General features: G+C 40.4%; 1 protein-coding gene across 1 annotated transcript in view; it reads right to left on the bottom strand.

Annotated features, from left to right (window-relative positions):
* Window positions 1–11,759, bottom strand: part of oprm1 (opioid receptor, mu 1) — a 51,762-nt gene extending 40,003 nt beyond the window's left edge. Inside the window, exon 1 of the mRNA XM_047352318.1 lies at window positions 11,090–11,759. Within this exon, the coding sequence (XP_047208274.1) occupies window positions 11,090–11,340 (251 nt within the window). The 5' untranslated portion in view covers window positions 11,341–11,759. The remainder of the gene's footprint in view (window positions 1–11,089) is intronic.
* Between the last annotated feature and the right edge of the window lie 6,671 nt (window positions 11,760–18,430).

Genomic DNA, 18,430 nt, shown 5'->3' with positions numbered 1-18,430 from the left:
GCATAAAGCTCCATCCTTCAAGAAACAACACCACGGGCTGTTTGTGCAAGCTGTTAGTCTGACCTGTGTCCACTCACAGCTATGGGGGGAAACTGCATGTAAAACCTCGTGTGCATTGGTAAACTTGGTAGCCTTAAACCTCTAGCTAGAATAAAGCTAAATTGTAAAAAGGTGAAGTTTAACTCTACCATGACTTTTTTACAGATGCAAACTCATTTGTTGATACCCCTGGTTAAGTTGAGTATAATAAATTTATGTTCTATTGCAGTGGAATAAGCTTACATGTAATTTTTTTTTTTTAAATCCAGCGCTTAATGTGAATACATTTACTTAGTGTTACGAAATAAATGTTTTCCACAAAATCCCCAGTGGTGCAATTATTGGCACCACTGCTGTTCTTATTTGTACAACCCCTTTCTGCTAAGTGGAAAACAGTCTTCTCCTGTAAACTTTCACAAGGTTGGAGAATTTCACAGTCTCTTTAGACCATTCAGACTCCTTATGCCCTTATCAATGTAGCTCAGCCCACGTTTCCTCAGCCTGGAGACTGAGATGGTCCTGGAAGAAGGTTGATTTTGTGTCTGGTGAACCATATCTGTGTTGATTTATCCAATGTGTTTGACAAATCAAAATAGCAGATTTTTATTTAAAGTTTGCTGCTAATTTAAAGAGATTATGTTGCTAGGCACCCCCCCCCCCCCCCCCCCTCCTCCCATGTTTATCCTTTATTTTACAGCAAATGGAAGGTTTTTCTTTGCTAATAAGCTCCATGTTGCTCTCATCTGACCAAAACTCAGTTTTAAAAAATGTTACATTTTTACATTTGTGCTAGTAGGATAGAAAAAGGGTTTATCCAGGCATCACTACCAAACACTTGTGTAACATCAACCTGCCAGGGGGGACTGCGGATGGAAATTAGCCTAAGGCTATAGTCTGGCATAATTAGATTTGTGTAAATGTTCGTATGCATTGTCCCTCATTTTCTTCCTAAATGACTAAATAACATTGCTCACTGACCATGTTGGCAAGATACATTTGGATTCAGCCAAAAGGAAATGTGTCTTTGTGTCATTCATTATGTATACCCCAAGGCAAAAATGGTGGATTGATAATAAGAAGTTCCTAGAAACTGTAGAAAACCTAAGATGAAGTACAAATTTAAAAAAATGCTTCAGTTATGTTAATTTTATAAGGATTGCTGGGGTAAAAACAAGTGTGCCACAGGTGATTTTGTTTTTAACTACTGAATAAATATACTAAAATCAAAGGTTGAATTTTTCTCAGAGTATGAGATCAGATTAAGTGATTTGAAGGATTATTCCACATCTTTACCATATTCCAACAAATGTGTCTATTGGAAATATTACAAAACCATTTGTGACTAAGCCAATTGCACAAATGCTGTGAAATCAAACAGTAATATGTGAACCGCTTCTGTTTCTCAAACTGTTAACTTTATTTATCCTTTGCTGCCACATACTCAGGTAAGGACAAGGTGGAAATTAAGTTATGATTTAGTATGAAAAAAGACTAAATAAATCCAGCTTCCGACATAAATGCCTCTGAGCTTTTGTGTCTGAAATACGGTGAGATAGGATCGGCCTTGTTCTGTAGATGTGTTGCCTATACAGACAAACAAACCGCCCTGACAGCTGTGATTGTTGTTTTAAACACAATATGTTCACGAAGCAGAACAACACTGCTGAAACATAAACTATTTAGAAAGGGAAACGTTGACAGACTCCGTGTGTCTGCGAAGACAAGAATCCAACAATCAATTACAGAAGAGTCCAAAATAACAATAAAACCTAACGTGTCCTAGTATGCCTTTAAAAATAAAAATAATTTTTGCTCTTGTCTTTGCAATAAAATTCATAAGAGAGCCTCAAAACCAACAATTAAAAAAGACACCCACTTAACATTTATTAAAATGCTTTCGATTAAAGAACAGTAAATCGTTAACCTTTTTTTGCATTTTTAGCTGTTAGACATAATCGAACTACGTGATGAAAAAGTAGAATTTTCTGACTTACTGCATCCCAGTGGAAATGGATGGAAATAGAGATACATGCATAATAAAAAAGGAGCCCATTTCGAAGGAAATTAAGCATTCAGGTGTAGCTGTACTATTTAAAAAGAATGAAAATAAAAAAATCAGAATTGAGGTATTGGTGTCATGCTGGAAATTGTGGAAATTGTAGAAACATTACATAACAGGAAAAATTTGAAAACTATAGCTTCTCTTACTGCTGTTTCAAACATGAACATGAATAATTCATTTCTATTGACTTTTTGAAAAAGCCACATACAGCTCTGTAGAGTCACAGTTTGTAGAGCTTTCATTTTTATTATGTTTATTTATTAATAACATGAATAGGATAAAAAAACATGAATAAGTTTAATGCGGATTTAAGTAACCTTAACTTTGTGTTGGTGCTTTTAGAATGTGCAGTCAAGAACAGCTTTGCTGGGTACTCTGCAGCCAGTACTCTCCTGCATTGTTAGGGATATAATGTTTTTATTTTGTAATTCAGTACAAGATTGTACAAATATAATTTACCTTTGTGATTAGAGAGGTTCCATCCATGACCTAAATTCAAAACTTCTTTAAAGAAATTGTTTTAAATTGTCAGGTTGGTGTAAAGTATTTTGACTGTAGGTCTGCTGTCTTAACCCTCCTGTGACATCCCACTGTTCTGCAGATCAGAATTATAGAAATACAGCTCTGTGCAAAAGTGTGTCAAACTGCCAAATCTGCACTGAACATTTAACTTGCTGAACTGTACAGATTTTTCTCCATTGTCCTAATTAAAGTTTTACTATTTAATTTACTTTATTTTATTTATTAGAATGTCACATTCTGCCAGTAGAATATAATATATTATGCAACAAAACCACGTTTTGATGCATAATATGCAATTGAGAAAATCTTACTGTATGTTTTTAATGAGTCTTAATGTCTTTATTCTTTGCATCCAAGGACACATATTTTCTTGAAAATGAAAAGGAAGAATATTTCTTTAGGTTTCAGAGAGTGCTTTGAAGTTTTTCTTAAGACTCTGAAAGCTTTTTCACTTTATGTGACCTTTTTGTACCTGCACATGACATAATCATTACATATTATGTTGGGTGCACTAAGAAATAGGCCCAATGGGCAAGTAGAGGATAAAGAACATGTTATCCTGTTAAGCCCTAAGTTGTTTTAGAGCAGTTTCCACTTGAAATTACATACCATAAATAAATCAAGTATAGCTCCAAAGTTATACGGCCTACATGCACACTTTTGGTACCAGTGTAAAGGTGAGACATAAAATAACATTTTCCCCGTGGAACCACTATTGTAACTGTTACTATGTCTGATTTATTTGTGATTAAACAAAGAAAAAATAAACATTTTTCAGCCTTGCCGAAGGTTTGTCTAAATGAACAATGCAAAACACTATTGAAATCCTATGGAATTCCTAGGATAACCCCTAGGTTGCATTCATCCACATCTTCTCTATAACTGCAGCAAATTTGGACTGGATAAGTTGAAGCATATATGTTCCTCAAACGTTTTAGAGGGCAATGTGCCAGGTAGAAATGGCAGTTAAGCAAAGGGTACCAAAACTTTCCCATATACAGGTCCTTCTCAAAATATTAGCATATTGTGATAAAGTTCATTATTTTCCATAATGTCATGATGAAAATTTAACATTCATATATTTTAGATTCATTGCACACTAACTGAAATATTTCAGGTCTTTTATTGTCTTAATACAGATGATTTTGGCATACAGCTCATGAAAACCCAAAATTACTATCTCACAGAATTAGCATATTTCATCCGACCAATAAAAGAAAAGTGTTTTTAATAAAAAAAACGTCAACCTTCAAATAATCATATACAGTTATGCACTCAATACTTGGTCAGGAATCCTTTGGCAGAAATGACTGCTTCAATGCGGCGTGGCATGGAGGCAATCAGCCTGTGGCACTGCTGAGGTCTTATGGAGGCCCAGGATGCTTCGATAGCGGCCTTTAGCTCATCCAAAGTGTTGGGTCTTGAGTCTCTCAACGTTCTCTTCACAATATCCCACAGATTCTCTATGGGGTTCAGGTCAGGAGAGCTGGCAGGCCAATTGAGCGCAGTGATACCATGGTCAGTAAACCATTTACCAGTGGTTTTGGCACTGTGAGCAGGTGCCAGGTCGTGCTGAAAAATGAAACCATCATCTCCATAAAGCTTTTCAGCAGATGGAAGCATGAAGTGCTCCAAAATCTCCTGATAGCTAGCTGCATTGACCCTGCCCTTGATAAAACACAGTGGACCAACACCAGCAGCTGACAGGGCACCCCAGACCATCACTGACTGTGGGTACTTGACACTGGACTTCTGGCATTTTGGCATTTCCTTCTCCTCAGTCTTTCTCCAGACTCTGGCACCTTGATTTCCGAATGACATGCAGAATTTGCTTTCATCTGAAAAAAGTACTTTGGACCACTGAGCAACAGTCCAGTGCTGCTTCTCTGTAGCCCAGGTCAGGCGCTTCTGCCGCTGTTTCTGGTTCAAAAGTGGCTCGACCTGGGGAATGCGGCACCTGTAGCCCATTTCCTGCACACGCCTGTGCACGGTGGCTCTGGAAGTTTCTACTCCAGACTCAGTCCACTGCTTCCGCAGGTCCCCCAAGGTCTGGAATCGGCCCTTCTCCACAATCTTCCTCAGGGTCTGGTCACCTCTTCTCGTTGTGCAGCGTTTTCTGCCGCACTTTCCTTCCCACAGGCTTCCCACTGAGGTGCCTTGATACAGCACTCTGGGAACAGCCTATTCGTTCAGAAATTTCTTTCTGTGTCTTACCCTCTTGCTTGAGGGTGTCAATAGTGGCCTTCTGGACAGCAGTCAGGTCGGCAGTCTTACCCATGATTGGGGTTTTGAGTGATGAACCAGGCTGGGAGTTTTAAAGGCCTCAGGAATCTTTTGCAGGTGTTTAGAGTTAACTCGTTGATTCAGATGATTAGGTTCATAGCTCGTTTAGAGACCCTTTTAATGATATGCTAATTTTGTGAGATAGGAATTTTGGGTTTTCATGAGCTGTATGCCAAAATCATCCGTATTAAGACAATAAAAGACCTGAAATATTTCAGTTAGTGTGCAATGAATCTAAAATATATGAATGTTAAATTTTCATCATTACATTATGGAAAATAAAGAACTTTATCACAATATGCTAATATTTTGAGAAGGACCTGTATGTTTTTCACCTCATAAAAAGGAAATAAAAGGGAATCTGGTCAAATAAAAGTGCTGATTTCCATTGTAGGAGTCCTTCTGCATATGCTATAGCCTTTAGTTATGACATTTACCCTGTGTGTCATCAAAATGCACAGTTTCAAACATGACTGGAAGCTAACGGAGTAGCATGCAAGCTAGTAGCCTGCAGACAGCAGCCAGCAGACTGTCAAGGGCAAGCAATGTCTAAGTGACCTTAAACTTCCTGTAAAACTAACAGGTATTTGTGCAAAGCTCATTTGTTTTGTGAAGATTAAAGCCTCCTCTTGTGATATATTTAAGAAAACAAAAGGGTGTAGTTTTACCTAGTTTGCCAAAAAGGGGCATGGCCTGGCGGGCCCGCCAGGCTTAAGAGGTTATGCCTGAAAGATAAATAATCTATGGTACAGTGGTGCCACCAAAGAGAGGCCATGTCAACCTTTATACTTATTTAAGCCTATGTCATTTTTGTCGTTTACTGAAAGCCATTTTTAAATGCTTATCCACTACCCCTTTACACATGAGAATAGTATAATAAAACTCCTAAAACTCTACTATGGCCAGTGGTTTTGGTTTGCCACTCCAGAATTATTAGCGGCTGCCATCTGGTCACTTTTTTTGAAGACACTACAGCACATGTGAAGAAATCTAAGAATTAGGAAAAAATCCAGCAAACACCTGACGCAGGGACCTATTATCGACAGTATGCCAAGTTGTGTCAAACTGTGCTGCATTTTATACAACAATGGTAACAAATTTAGCCTTTATGAGAGGCTGCCGGAAACTAAGCTTCTCCAGATGCAATTTCAAGTTTGTTCTTTACTAAGGTACATGTTGTTCATCCCCAGTTCCAGCATGTTTGCACTGACTGATGTCAGAAGTCATTTAAGGTTCTTTTGATGCTGTATAAGGCTCTAAATAACCAAGCGCCTTCATCTGTACTGCAACCCACCTTGTCAACTTCCATCTACCCCTAAATCTCTTAGATTTGTAGACTAACCTCTCCTAGATGTTCCTAGATCACACCTGATGCACAAAGGAGGCAGAGAGTTTTCAGCTGCTGCAACACGCCTGTGGATATTAAAAGTGTTCTCTTCATCCCTGTCTTCAAGGCTAAACTATGGCCCTGTCCCAATACTCGCACTTCTACCCTTGTGTCCCTGAATTGCACGTTCCCGTTGATGGGTTTGAGTGCATAGCGTGTCCCAATTCCCCAGAGGGGTCCTTAGCCCCGCCCCCTTTGTGCTCTCAATCCACACTTCGGCGAAGCCCGCATCTAAGTGGACTTCGGCAAAGTATATTACCCACAATTCACTGCTGCAGATGATGTTCTGAGCAAAAACCAATCACAACCATCAACGTAATCAACCATCAAATCAGAATAATAAGAACTCTGTAAACTTTAGATAGCAAGCCGACAAATATTTTTTTTTACTGGTTTTCCAGGCTCAACATTGTAAGATAAGACTGGGTGCAGAGTGAGTCTGGGCAGTCATTAGGCCATAACACTGAAGTTACCTTTTAAACAAACACTGGCGCGGCGAGAGTCTGGTGTATAAGTCTCCTTCGCTTCCTGCACTTTCTTCTCCTCAAAACAATTGCTTGTTGCAGTTTTAAATTGTTTTTTTAGCAGCAAGACTGTGAAAACAGCACTGGTTCCCACCCTTTTTGATGTTGCAGTTATGGTGCAGATGTTCAAGTCGATGACGTAACCCCTACTGTCCCAATTCTGCAATTTTGCACGCTTGTAACCTGCGCACTTCAACCCCTACATGCACTTGTACCAGGTAAACACTTCATATAGGGGCGTAGGGTGTAGTGTGGGAATTGGGACAGGGCCCAAGTTTTACCTACTGTTTGTTGGAGTAAGACTAGCTTAATTATTATTTTTTTATTTTAAATGTTTTAATATGTATAGCACCTTGAGCTCTGTATTTAAATGTGAATAAATAACATTTATTCACTTACTTTATGTCTGAATAGTTCTGATGTCAGCATAAAATGACTTAAACTAAAATACATTAATCTGAAAATAGTTTGATACTGGACTAAAACTGCAGCAGCCAAAGTCTAAAGAAAAAAAAAATATTGATGAAGATAGCAGGAAGTTCCGACTCCCTTGAAGCCAAATATAAAGAAATAAGAAGAATCAACAAACCCGTGCAAGACAGCATTTGTTGATCAGCTGGGTGTGGCATAAACCATCCATGTATTCAGACTAGCAGGTGCTTATTAGATTTTGTTCTTTCAAAAAGTATTTCAGAGAGAGTCCAGCCGCTGAAAGCAACCGACCACAGACACATCTGCTCATGTTGCCGGATGGGTCAAGGAGGAAGGGAATTTGGGGAAGTAGCGGACTTATTTTGCTCATCGTCTGGCTTCCAAACACATCTCCCTGTGTTTCCATGGCAACAGGAAGCTATCTGCTCTAGCGGCGGAAGAAGCATATTCCTTATGGAGCTCTGACTCCTTTTGTTCAACCAGAATTTATTTTTCCAATTGGGTGAGCAGCTCTCTGGTCTTTTTGGTTTGTGCTGTAAAAGTTTGCAGATGTTTGAGAGAGTTTCTCAGAGGGCCGAAGAGAAGAAACAGATAGATGCAGAGAGATAAAGAGTGAGAAAGAGATGTTTTACAGCTTTAAGACTGCATGACCAAAAACAAGAATCCCACATCAGCTGTTTTGCTTTAATATGGCCAAACTGCGTTCAAGGGCATATCGATAAAATGGGGATGGAGAGCTCAAGACAACAAGAAAACATCCATCTGCTGCTTGTCATTATCTAGATGGCAGCTCACTTTTACCCTGCCAAGAGGGAGAGAAAAGATGAACGGAAAGCAGAAACAGAGAACAAAACACTGACATTGAATGCAGCCCTATTGGATTGTGGTTTGATCCTTTACATTCCTTGTAATTCCCTAAAGCTTCATTAGCTCAGAAAGTTGGAAAAGAGCATGAAAAATGAGCAGATCCAGATCAGTGCTGGACAGATGTGGGTTTGTGTTTTAAGAATTAATTATTATTATTTAAATAAGGTCTCTCTTCGTATTTCAAGCTGTTTGCATCACTTCAGAGCAGGATTTTACTTCCTTAAAGATCATTTATGCAAGTTTCTTTGAAACCCCCAGCAGGGCAATTGGGATGTAATCAACTAATTTATGGTAATACACATCTGGCAAATATGTACCATACTATGCCACTTATTTCTGATCAAGTCAACATTATTTGTGAGACTTGCAGTTACAAATAAAATTGTTCAACTCCTGATGCAGAGGGGTTTTTTGTCAAAATTCTAAATTGTTCAGATTTTTGAAATAAGCAAATTACACAAGATTAGTTTAAATGGGTAAATAGTAGTACACAAATGTTATCAAATTTTAACATTAAATCCGACTTTTAGTTTCTACTGCAGCCTCAAAATTATTCAAACTCCAAAATAAATTTCTCCATTAGAGCGCACATTTGCAAATTATGTGTGATCTCAGGCACCAGCCAAGGACATAATTAGCTGCATCAGAAGTGCTTGAAATAAAATGCCACAAATACTGCGATAGCTGACTGCCTGTTTTTTCATGTAAGAAAAATGAGAAGGATCATTGCCTCGCACAGACAAAGAAAATGATTCAAAAAGATAGCAATGAATATTCCGAGACTCAGCTGAAAGCAAAGTTTGCACGTTTAAAGTTAAAGGAGCAGTGGTTGTACCACCTGGTGGCTGAAAGAGGGAACTGCAATCACATTGCATAGGAGGTAGGTAGTCAAAAACCTTCATCCAGTGAAAGGGCTGCATCCCTAAACTCCAAGATGTACATTACTAGTGATCCAAAACCCCCCTCAAAACTATATAATTAAGTCAAATAGGTTTTGGAATTCTGTTCAATGAATCTAAGCGGGATCTTTTTGGGCCTATGGATCTGTGTTGTATCTGGAGGAGGAAGAATGAAGCACATAATCAAAAGTGCACTATACCTTTAGTAAAGTATGGCAGTAGCTCAGTGATACTCTTAGGCTGCTTTTCTTCCTCTGGCACTGGAAATCTGTAGTGTGTGCAGGGTACATTATTTCAATCAAGGAACAAGAAAAATGTCATGCCATCAGTGAGGAGGCTAAAGATTGGGTGTCAATAGACCTTCAAACAGGAAAATGACTCCAAGTCTGCCAAGGATTGATTAGCCTGTAAGCTGCTAGAATGTCCACCATAATCGCCTGACTTAACCTCTATTGAAAATATCTGTGGGATTTGGAAAAAAAAAAGCATGCAAACCGAAAAATATCTATTTCAAATCAACTGAATGGATTTCCCCATGAGTTGTATGAGATTCTTCAGGAAAGCTACTTGAAGCTGGTGTCTGCATCACGTTTGCAGCAGGTTATCTAAACAAAAGGTTGCACAGCTTAGTGCCAAAGATGCTTGTCATGAAGGGGTTGAATAATTTTGAGTCTGCAGTGATCATTAAAAGTGACATTTTGTATTTAATCTGAAAAAAAAAAACACTTGTAATATCAGTGTGGAGTTATTTCAATTGTTCTGATTGACTTGTTTACAAACTGCTGCTAGTTTGTGTATTTTTACCAATAAACCTAATTTGCAGTGAAGGATAAAAAATTGTAGCTGCTGTTTTGTTTCAGGAAACATTCAGAGCAGAATCACAGTTGGTGATGGAAATAAACAGAACAAAATGCAGTTGTGTAACATCAATCAGTAAAAGATAAGTAAACAGACACATCTCTTTCATGTTTGCACTTTACAGCTGGATGGAATTAAGCTCTTGTTTGAAAATCTCTTCAGAGCAAACGTTCTGCCTGACCACTCCTTGACGACTCCATGAGATCAACGATGTGACAGTAAGCACTCCATGCTCACATGAGTAGAAAACCTTGAGCCTTCCTTTGAGTTCTGCTCACATAATCCGTGCATGCTCACAAATCACCATCCAGTTTTAAAACGTCCTCCCATGGGCAGTTCTTCTCCAAGTTTATCTGCCATTTTCCTGCCATCCCCCAGTTTTCTCTACTAATCTAGTACTTTTTTATTTCTACCTGAAAACACTAACTTACACAAATGCCATTCAATTTCATTCGATTATGATTCTGCAAAGCAAGGATATCATCAGAACACTGCATGTTTTTTGTTGAGAGAAAAGAGCCCAGAAGCTCTTTTCTTTGTGCAAAAGTTCAAAATGTTGATTAATGACACGTGAATCATAACAGGCTGTTTGTGCGATTAGGTAGGGCAGATTAAAATAAAGGAGTAAAAATTGTGCAGCCACTTTTATTTTTCCCATCTTGTGCGTAAAATCGTGAACTGTGAACCTGAGCAAAGAGAAACATGTGGCTATCCGTTGCTTATTTAGACGCATTTTCCAACTATCTCTGGCCTTTCCTCAGACTTGCATGAACTGAAAACACTGAATCCAAAGATATGGGGTCTTTAGACACCCTCTATGGAACATTTTGTTTTATTCAGCACGGCAGTAATGCGATTTCCCAGTTTAGTTAATGCGCTGTGGATCAAAGTGGCGTATCAAGAGATATTATGTCATAGTGTAAAACAACAAAGGAAAAGTGTTTGTTGTTTTTTTTTCTCTATTGCTTTGGGTTGTCGCCTTTTGCGCGCTAGAGTACACATTACAGCAGATGTTAGACGCATTTTACGCACGAACTGCAGCCCAGCTGGAAGCTGCGCGTTTATTAGACGCAGGAACACACAAATGCACAACACCTTTTAGTACAGCAGCAACAGGTTATAAGAGTTTTAAAGAGTCTACAAATTGTAAAATCTGCACCAAAAGACAAAGAATGGACATCATAGACTTTTTTTTTTCTTTTTAAATTGCTCTTACCTTACAATTATGTACATAATCAGCACGTTTCCCACTAGCCCCACCATACAAACTATGGAGTAAAGAGCGGTGATAATGATCGCAATGATGACCGGGTTGGCGTCTTCGTCCACTCTGCTGGTCAGTCCGCCGTCGCCGCATCGCCTCTCTGAGAAGCTGGTGTTGTCGGTGAGGTTCCGACAGAAGCTGTTGTTCTGGTTGATAAAAGGGAGCTGGCTTTGGAGGTCTGAGCTATTAGCGGCGCCCTCCATGGTCCTCGTCCGCTTTAACGCCACAAGCGCTTCTTTACGGGTGCCCGTCTGCGGACTCGGTGGCAGCGATGCCCTGCTGGGTGTTTGTGCCGGGTGGTGCGCTTCACAAGTAGGAAGAGTCTGAGCCGCGCCGCGCTGATGATGTGCTGTGGGGATGCTGTAGTGAGGGTGAGTTAGGTAACGACCCTTTCGTGGTGCTGTAATCCCGCGTGGAGGCAGATGGGATGCATGAAAATGAATTAATTGTCGCCCTTCCTTTTCGTTTCAAGTGCTGCGTCCCTCCGTACCATCCTCCTTCGCTTCTATCCTCCAGTTCCCCTTTCAGCTCACATATCAGTACTTTTTCATTAGTTCCTCCTTTCTCTTCCAGTGCTTCTTTTCCTTATGTCTTCTCTCACTATGCTCGCATCCTTCCTTCTCTCTTTTCCAGTAAAGATTATCTAATTTTCCGTCTTTCCTCGAACAGATTTTACCTTCCTTTTCTAATCTTTCCCTTTATTTGCATCCATATCCTCCCATCATCCTGTTTTGAGGCAGTTTCCATTTATGCATCTCACTAAATTAGAATATAATTAAAAAGTTATTTTATTTGGGTAATTCAGTGGAAAAAGGGAACATTGTTATATAGATTGACTACACACATACTGGTGTATTTCATGCTTACAGTACAGTTAATTTTGATGTTCATGACTTACAGCTAATAAATTCCTCCTTTAGTCCTTCTTGGTCCTCCTTTAGTATGAATCACTGCATCAGTGCAGTGTGGTGTGAAGGCTGTGTCACTGTTGATATGATTAGGAAACCCAGGTTACCTTAATAGTGGCTTTTAGCACATCTGCATTGTTTGCTCTGGGTCTCTCATCTTGCTCTTGACGATATTCTGTAGATTCTTTATGGAGTTTAGATCAGGCCAATTTGGCCAATCATGATGCCATGGTCATTAAACCAGGTATTTTTAGTAGTGTGGACAGGAGCTAGGTCCTGCTGGAAAATTAATCCCGCATCTCCACAACGCTTGTCAGAAGAAGGAAGCATTAAGTGTTTTAAAATGTATTGTTTGATGACTTTTCTAACAACCCAGTGGATGATCCCCAGATCATCACTGACTGTGGAAACCTCTAACCTGACCACAAGCAGCTTCATTTTAGTGGCCAGTCACTCTTCTTTCAGACTCTTGGATTTTAATTTGCAAATCAAATGTAAAGTTTACTTTCATCTGAAAAGAAAACTTAGCATAACTGAACGACAGTCCTATTTCTCCTTAGCCCATAGAGGACCAACACACTTTTTGGGAGGTGGTCATAATGCTATACCTGTTTAGTGTATATTGCAAAAATAAAACCCTCTGTAACAAAGTTTACTTTACTGTCCATCCTCGTCATAGCAGTGAGACAACAATACATCTGTTTCTTCCTGCTCTCGGTGGAGGAGGACGCTTTTTCTCTGTCTCCTGCACCCCTCCCATATCTGCCCTGCTTCAGCTCTGTGTCTTGTCTTCTTTTTGGAGCCTCTTTTTGCATATCTTCCAAATTCTGAGTTATGGATTTGGTCATCTGGTCTCTCAATGCAATTGATCAAATTTTCTCGACGAGAAGACAGGCTGAAGGAGAGCCCACTTTTCCGGACTGGACGTTTTTCTCTGGATACACAATGGACTCCTGACAGAAGTGGAGGATTGTGTGTTTGTCGATAATGTCAGTTGAGGATGTTGAAGATGTGTATATAATTGGATGTTTGATATCACGATTTATGCTTTTTGAAGTCAGCGGTTACCTGGCATATTGAGAAATTCGGAGAATGTCAGCAGGTGTTCTGGCAATTGTGAGGCTGCCTGGCATGTGTGATGGGATCTTCAGGGCGATCAACACTCAGACTGAGATGTTACGTGAGCTGAATCGCAGACTGGATGTGATCCTTACACAGGATTGCAGGCAGGTTGCGGTTCCTGGACTCAGGGGTGAAATGGGATAAATCTTGGAGAAAGTTGTTCGCTCGGATCTGGTAAAAGACCAGGAATTTGGCTGTTTGGATTCGCCTTTGAGAAGCACCAGTGAGACTCTCAAGGCTGACGGAAAATTAAGAGTCAGCCTAACCCAAATAATTATTGTTTTTCTGAATCTGGCTCCCCTGCACGGCCTTGATGGCTGGCTATCCTCAACTTCTCCTGGAAGTTATGTAAACATGATGCTCTGCTCCCTCTGCCCCCTCCCTTCCCTGAGGACATCTGTGGACCTGCTCAGAACTTTGTGGCCAGTTGATGAACATTCCAACGTACCATCAAGGACAATGGTCTCTGGGACAGTGCTTCATGGACTTACTTGCACACACACACATACTATATAACAGCCTCAAATCCAAATATCTTCACCAGCACACTTAAAACCTTGTGGGAATAAAAAAAAAAACATGTAATTTGAATGATCAGTGAGGACCGTAATGGAGGAGTCAAGAGATTATTTGACAAGATGTTCACACACAAAGCCTCTTTGAGTCATGTTACTTCCACTTTCGTTTCTTTGTCTAATAATAAGAGAGCTAGGCAATCAAAATCCAATAGCAATTGATTTTAATCAAAGTAATGTCTCTGCTTGCCTCATTACAATATCAGAGTGGCTTAAATGGACAAACAGCATTAACTGAACAGGCTTGATGGAAGCTTTTCAGCATAAATAGTCACTGCTGACATTCACAGTTATTGTCCTACATTTGGGACAAATGTACGACAACTTAGCATGCCTTTCAGGTTATAACATATATATATATATATACATATATATATTTATATATATATATATATATATATATATATATATATATATATATATATATATATATATATAAAGGCACTCTACCCATTTCCAGCTCAAGACCATGGCCTTGGACTTGGAGGCACTGATTCTCACCCGGCCGCTTCACACTCGGCTGCGAACTGTTCCAGTGAGAGCTGTAGATCACAAGCTGATGAAGCCAATAGGACCACATCATCCGCAAAAAGCAGAGACGCAATCCTAAGGCCACCAACACAGAGCCCCTCAACACCTTGGCTGCGCCTAGAAATTCTGTCCATAAAAGTTATGAACAGAATCGGTGACAAAGGCCAACCTTGGCGGAGTCTAACCCTCACCGGAAACGAATCCGACTTACTGCCAGCAATGCGAACCAAGCTCTGACACCGATCATACAGGGACCTAACAGCCCGTATCAAAGGGCCTGGTACCCCATACTCCCAGAGTACCCCACAGGATTCTTTGAGGGACACGGTCAAACGCCTTCTCCAAGTTCACAAAGCACATGTAGACTGGTTGGGCGAACTCCCATGCACCCTCCAGGACCCTGCTGAGGGTCCTAGAGCTGGTCCAGCGTTGCACGGCCAGGACGAAAACCACACTGCTCTTCCTGAATCTGAGGTTCGACTATCCGATGGAATCTCCTTACCAGAACCCCCGAATAGACCTTACCAGGGAGGCTTAAGAGCGTGACTCCCCTAAAGTTGGAACACACTCTACGGTCCCCCTTTTTGAATGGGGTCTGCCACCACCCTGGTCTGCCAATCCAGTAGAACTGCCCCAGATGTCCACACGATGCTCCAGAGTCGCATTAGCCAACACAACCCTACCATATCCAGAGTCTAAGGAACTACGGGCGAATCTCACCCCCGGGGCCTTACAACCGAAGAGCTTTTTAGTCACCTCGGTGACCTCAGCACCAGAGAGCCCACGCGAAGGTCCCCAGGCTCCGCTTCCTCAGTGGAAGACTTGCCGGTGTAATTGAGAAGGTCTTCGAAGTACTCCGCCCACCGACCCACAACATCCCAAGTTGAGGTCAACAGCACAGCCTCCCCACTGTAAGCAGTGTTGGTGATTTCTCTTTTGTTCATTCACTGCATTTTGTTGATTGATGAAAATAAATGATTAACACTTCCAGTTTTGAAAGCATTCTTTGTTTACAGCATTTTTTTACACCTTGCCTAAAACATTTGCACAGCACTGTATACTGTATATATACAAATATGTATGTGTACAGATTTGTACACATACATACATTGCCTCCTTTCACCATCCATAAAAACTCTGTCTGCTGTTGATAACTTCCGGTTCTTTTAGGAACCACCCTTTCTCCAGACCTGAGGTGGTCCTCACACATAGACACCGTTCGGTAGTAAGTGAAGCAGAGACTGTACTTCCTACATCAACTCAAGGAGTACAACCTTCCACAGGAGCTGCTGGTCATCTTCTACACTGCCATCATCCAGTATGTTATTGTGCTCGTCCATTACTGGTCCAAACTACAACAAACAATTAGATCTGCAGAGAGGATCATCAGGGTTGACCTTCCCTCCATCCCGGACTTGTACAGGTATATGGTCAGGAAAAGGGCATCTAACATCTCTGCAGACCCCACACATCCCGGACACAAACTATTTAGACTTTTACATTCAGGCTGCTGCTACAGAGCGCCAATAGCAAAAAATAGTGTCCACAGAGAGGCCTCGCTGATGGACACAGTGAACACCTCGCAGGCAGAGTAGTTAGCTACACTAGTGGAAATAAGTAAGCATATTTGCACTGCCACAACCTGTACTACATCTTTTATAAACATAAAAAAACTCAAACTTGTACACATTGTTCCCTGTTATTATTTATTTGTTTTTACAGATTGTGGTTGTTTTTTGGACTGATGTTAATATACAATGTGAGTCATGATAACCAAAGTCAAATTCCTGGTTTGTGTCAATCAATTTTGGCCAATAAAGTTAATTCTGACTCTGATTCTGACATGCCTAGCAACACTGGAGTGCTTATTATTAGGAGGAGGAGGGCAGGGTCATTGAATTGGGAAGACTTTGTTCAACACTTTACCCAACAGCTCTAAAACATATTAGCATATAGCTGTCATAATCTTTGATATATTTAGGTAACATGCTGTATTGTAACTGTCTTGTAACTCTAGTTTCATGTATTTCTCACATTACAGGCACACATATTGCAGACTAGTTCTTTGATGCTGTATAGTGAGACTGTGATTTATTCAAATATCTATTTGTATGCAGTATGCATCAGATGTTGTTCCCGTTTCTTAAATGCTACTCTGTTCAACGTGTATTATTTGGGTAATAAAATATATTACTCATACCTTGGACTACTGTTCATTACAATAAAAGACTGCATTTAAAAATATATATTTCTATGTGCCACCCCTCTGCAGTCTGTGACGCTGCCTGGCCACCCCGAGAACAAGGGATTCATTAATATCATTGTTGGGTCATTGCACTAACATTGCAGTTGGAGATGCTTTTGCAGCAGGGTTGCATATGTGCAGTATATACATGATTAGTGAGAACTGTGGCTCTCATCTACCGGGAATGTTCAATATGTCCGAAATATCTGTCACAGACTGGCTTACATGATGATCACTTTGTGAATGCTACAGTGGTAAATGTGCAGAAAAGTAATGTGGGAACATTATTTCCCAAGGTGATTGTGTCTTCCAATGTCATTGAAATAAAAAGAAAATCACCAAACAGGATCACAGGTTTCACAAGACCCGGCTAAAATGTTCCAGAACTCCACCATATACCCCTTCATTGAACTTAAAAATGTGTCTCTGAAAAAGCCTGAAACTGAGACAACAGGACAAATTCTTAAAACATGCAGTTGTCATAATCATGTGAAACGCAATGTTGTAATACTATATTAACTCTCCAGCATTAGAAAATAATTCCAGCAGAAGATAATTTGCAAAAACATTACATCACAATGTTTGAACCCAAGTGATGAACCAAAGAACATATTTTAAATAGGAAATATTTCTGGCATTTCGTTACCAGTAGCCTGCTGCAAAGACATCCCATTTTCATAATTCCTTTTTTGAATCTATGAAAAATATAAACGATAGCAAAGTATGATACACACGGTATCAACATGAGTATTCTGAAGATTTCATAACTGAAAACTTGGTGGACAAGAGTACAGGTGCTTCTCAAAATATTAGCATATTGTGATAAAGTTCATTATTTTCCATAATGGCATGATGAAAATTTAACATTCATATATTTTAGATTCATTGCACACTAAGTGAAATATTTCAGGTCTTTTATTGTCTTAATACGGATGATTTTGGCATACAGCTCATGAAAACCCAAAATTTCTATCTCACAAAATTAGCATATTTCATCCGACCAATAAAAGAAAAGTGCTTTTAATGCAAAAAACGTCAACCTTCAAATAATCATGTACAGTTATGCACTCAATACTTGGTCGGGAATCCTTTTGCAGAAATGACTGCTTCAATGCGGCGTGGCATGGAGGCAATCAGCCTGTGGCACTGCTGAGGTCTTATGGAGGCCCAGGATGCTTCGATAGCGGCCTTTAGCTCATCCAGAGTGTTGGGTCTTGAGTCTCTCAACGTTCTCTTCACAATATCCCACAGATTCTCTATGGGGTTCAGGTCAGGAGAGTTGGCAGGCCAATTGAGCACAGTGATACCATGGTCAGTAAACTATTTACCAGTGGTTTTGGCACTGTGAGCAGGTGCCAGGTCGTGCTGAAAAATGAAATCTTCATCTCCATAAAGCTTTTCAGCAGATGGAAGCATGAAGTGCTCCAAAATCTCCTGATAGCTAGCTGCATTGACCCTGCCCTTGATAAAACACAGTGGACCAACACCAGCAGCTGACACGGCACCCCAGACCATCACTGACTGTGGGTACTTGACACTGGACTTCTGGCATTTTGGCATTTCCTTCTCCCCAGTCTTCCTCCAGACTCTGGCACCTTGATTTCCGAATGACATGCAGAATTTGCTTTCATCCGAAAAAAGTACTTTGGACCACAACAGTCCAGTGCTGCTTCTCTGTAGCCCGGGTCAAGCGCTTCTGCCGCTGTTTCTGGTTCAAAAGTGGCTTGACCTGGGGAATGCGGCACCTGTAGCCCATTTCCTGCACACGCCTGTGCACGGTGGCTCTGGATGTTTCTACTCCAGACTCAGTCCACTGCTTCCACAGGTCCCCCAAGGTCTGGAATCGGCCCTTCTCCACAATCTTCGTCAGGGTCCGGTCACCTCTTCTCGTTGTGCAGCGTTTTCTGCCACA

This window comes from Girardinichthys multiradiatus, chromosome 22 (genome assembly GCF_021462225.1).
Source record: "Girardinichthys multiradiatus isolate DD_20200921_A chromosome 22, DD_fGirMul_XY1, whole genome shotgun sequence".
In the NCBI taxonomy this organism is placed as follows: domain Eukaryota; kingdom Metazoa; phylum Chordata; class Actinopteri; order Cyprinodontiformes; family Goodeidae; genus Girardinichthys; species Girardinichthys multiradiatus.
This window is presented reverse-complemented; position numbering and strand designations above follow the sequence as displayed.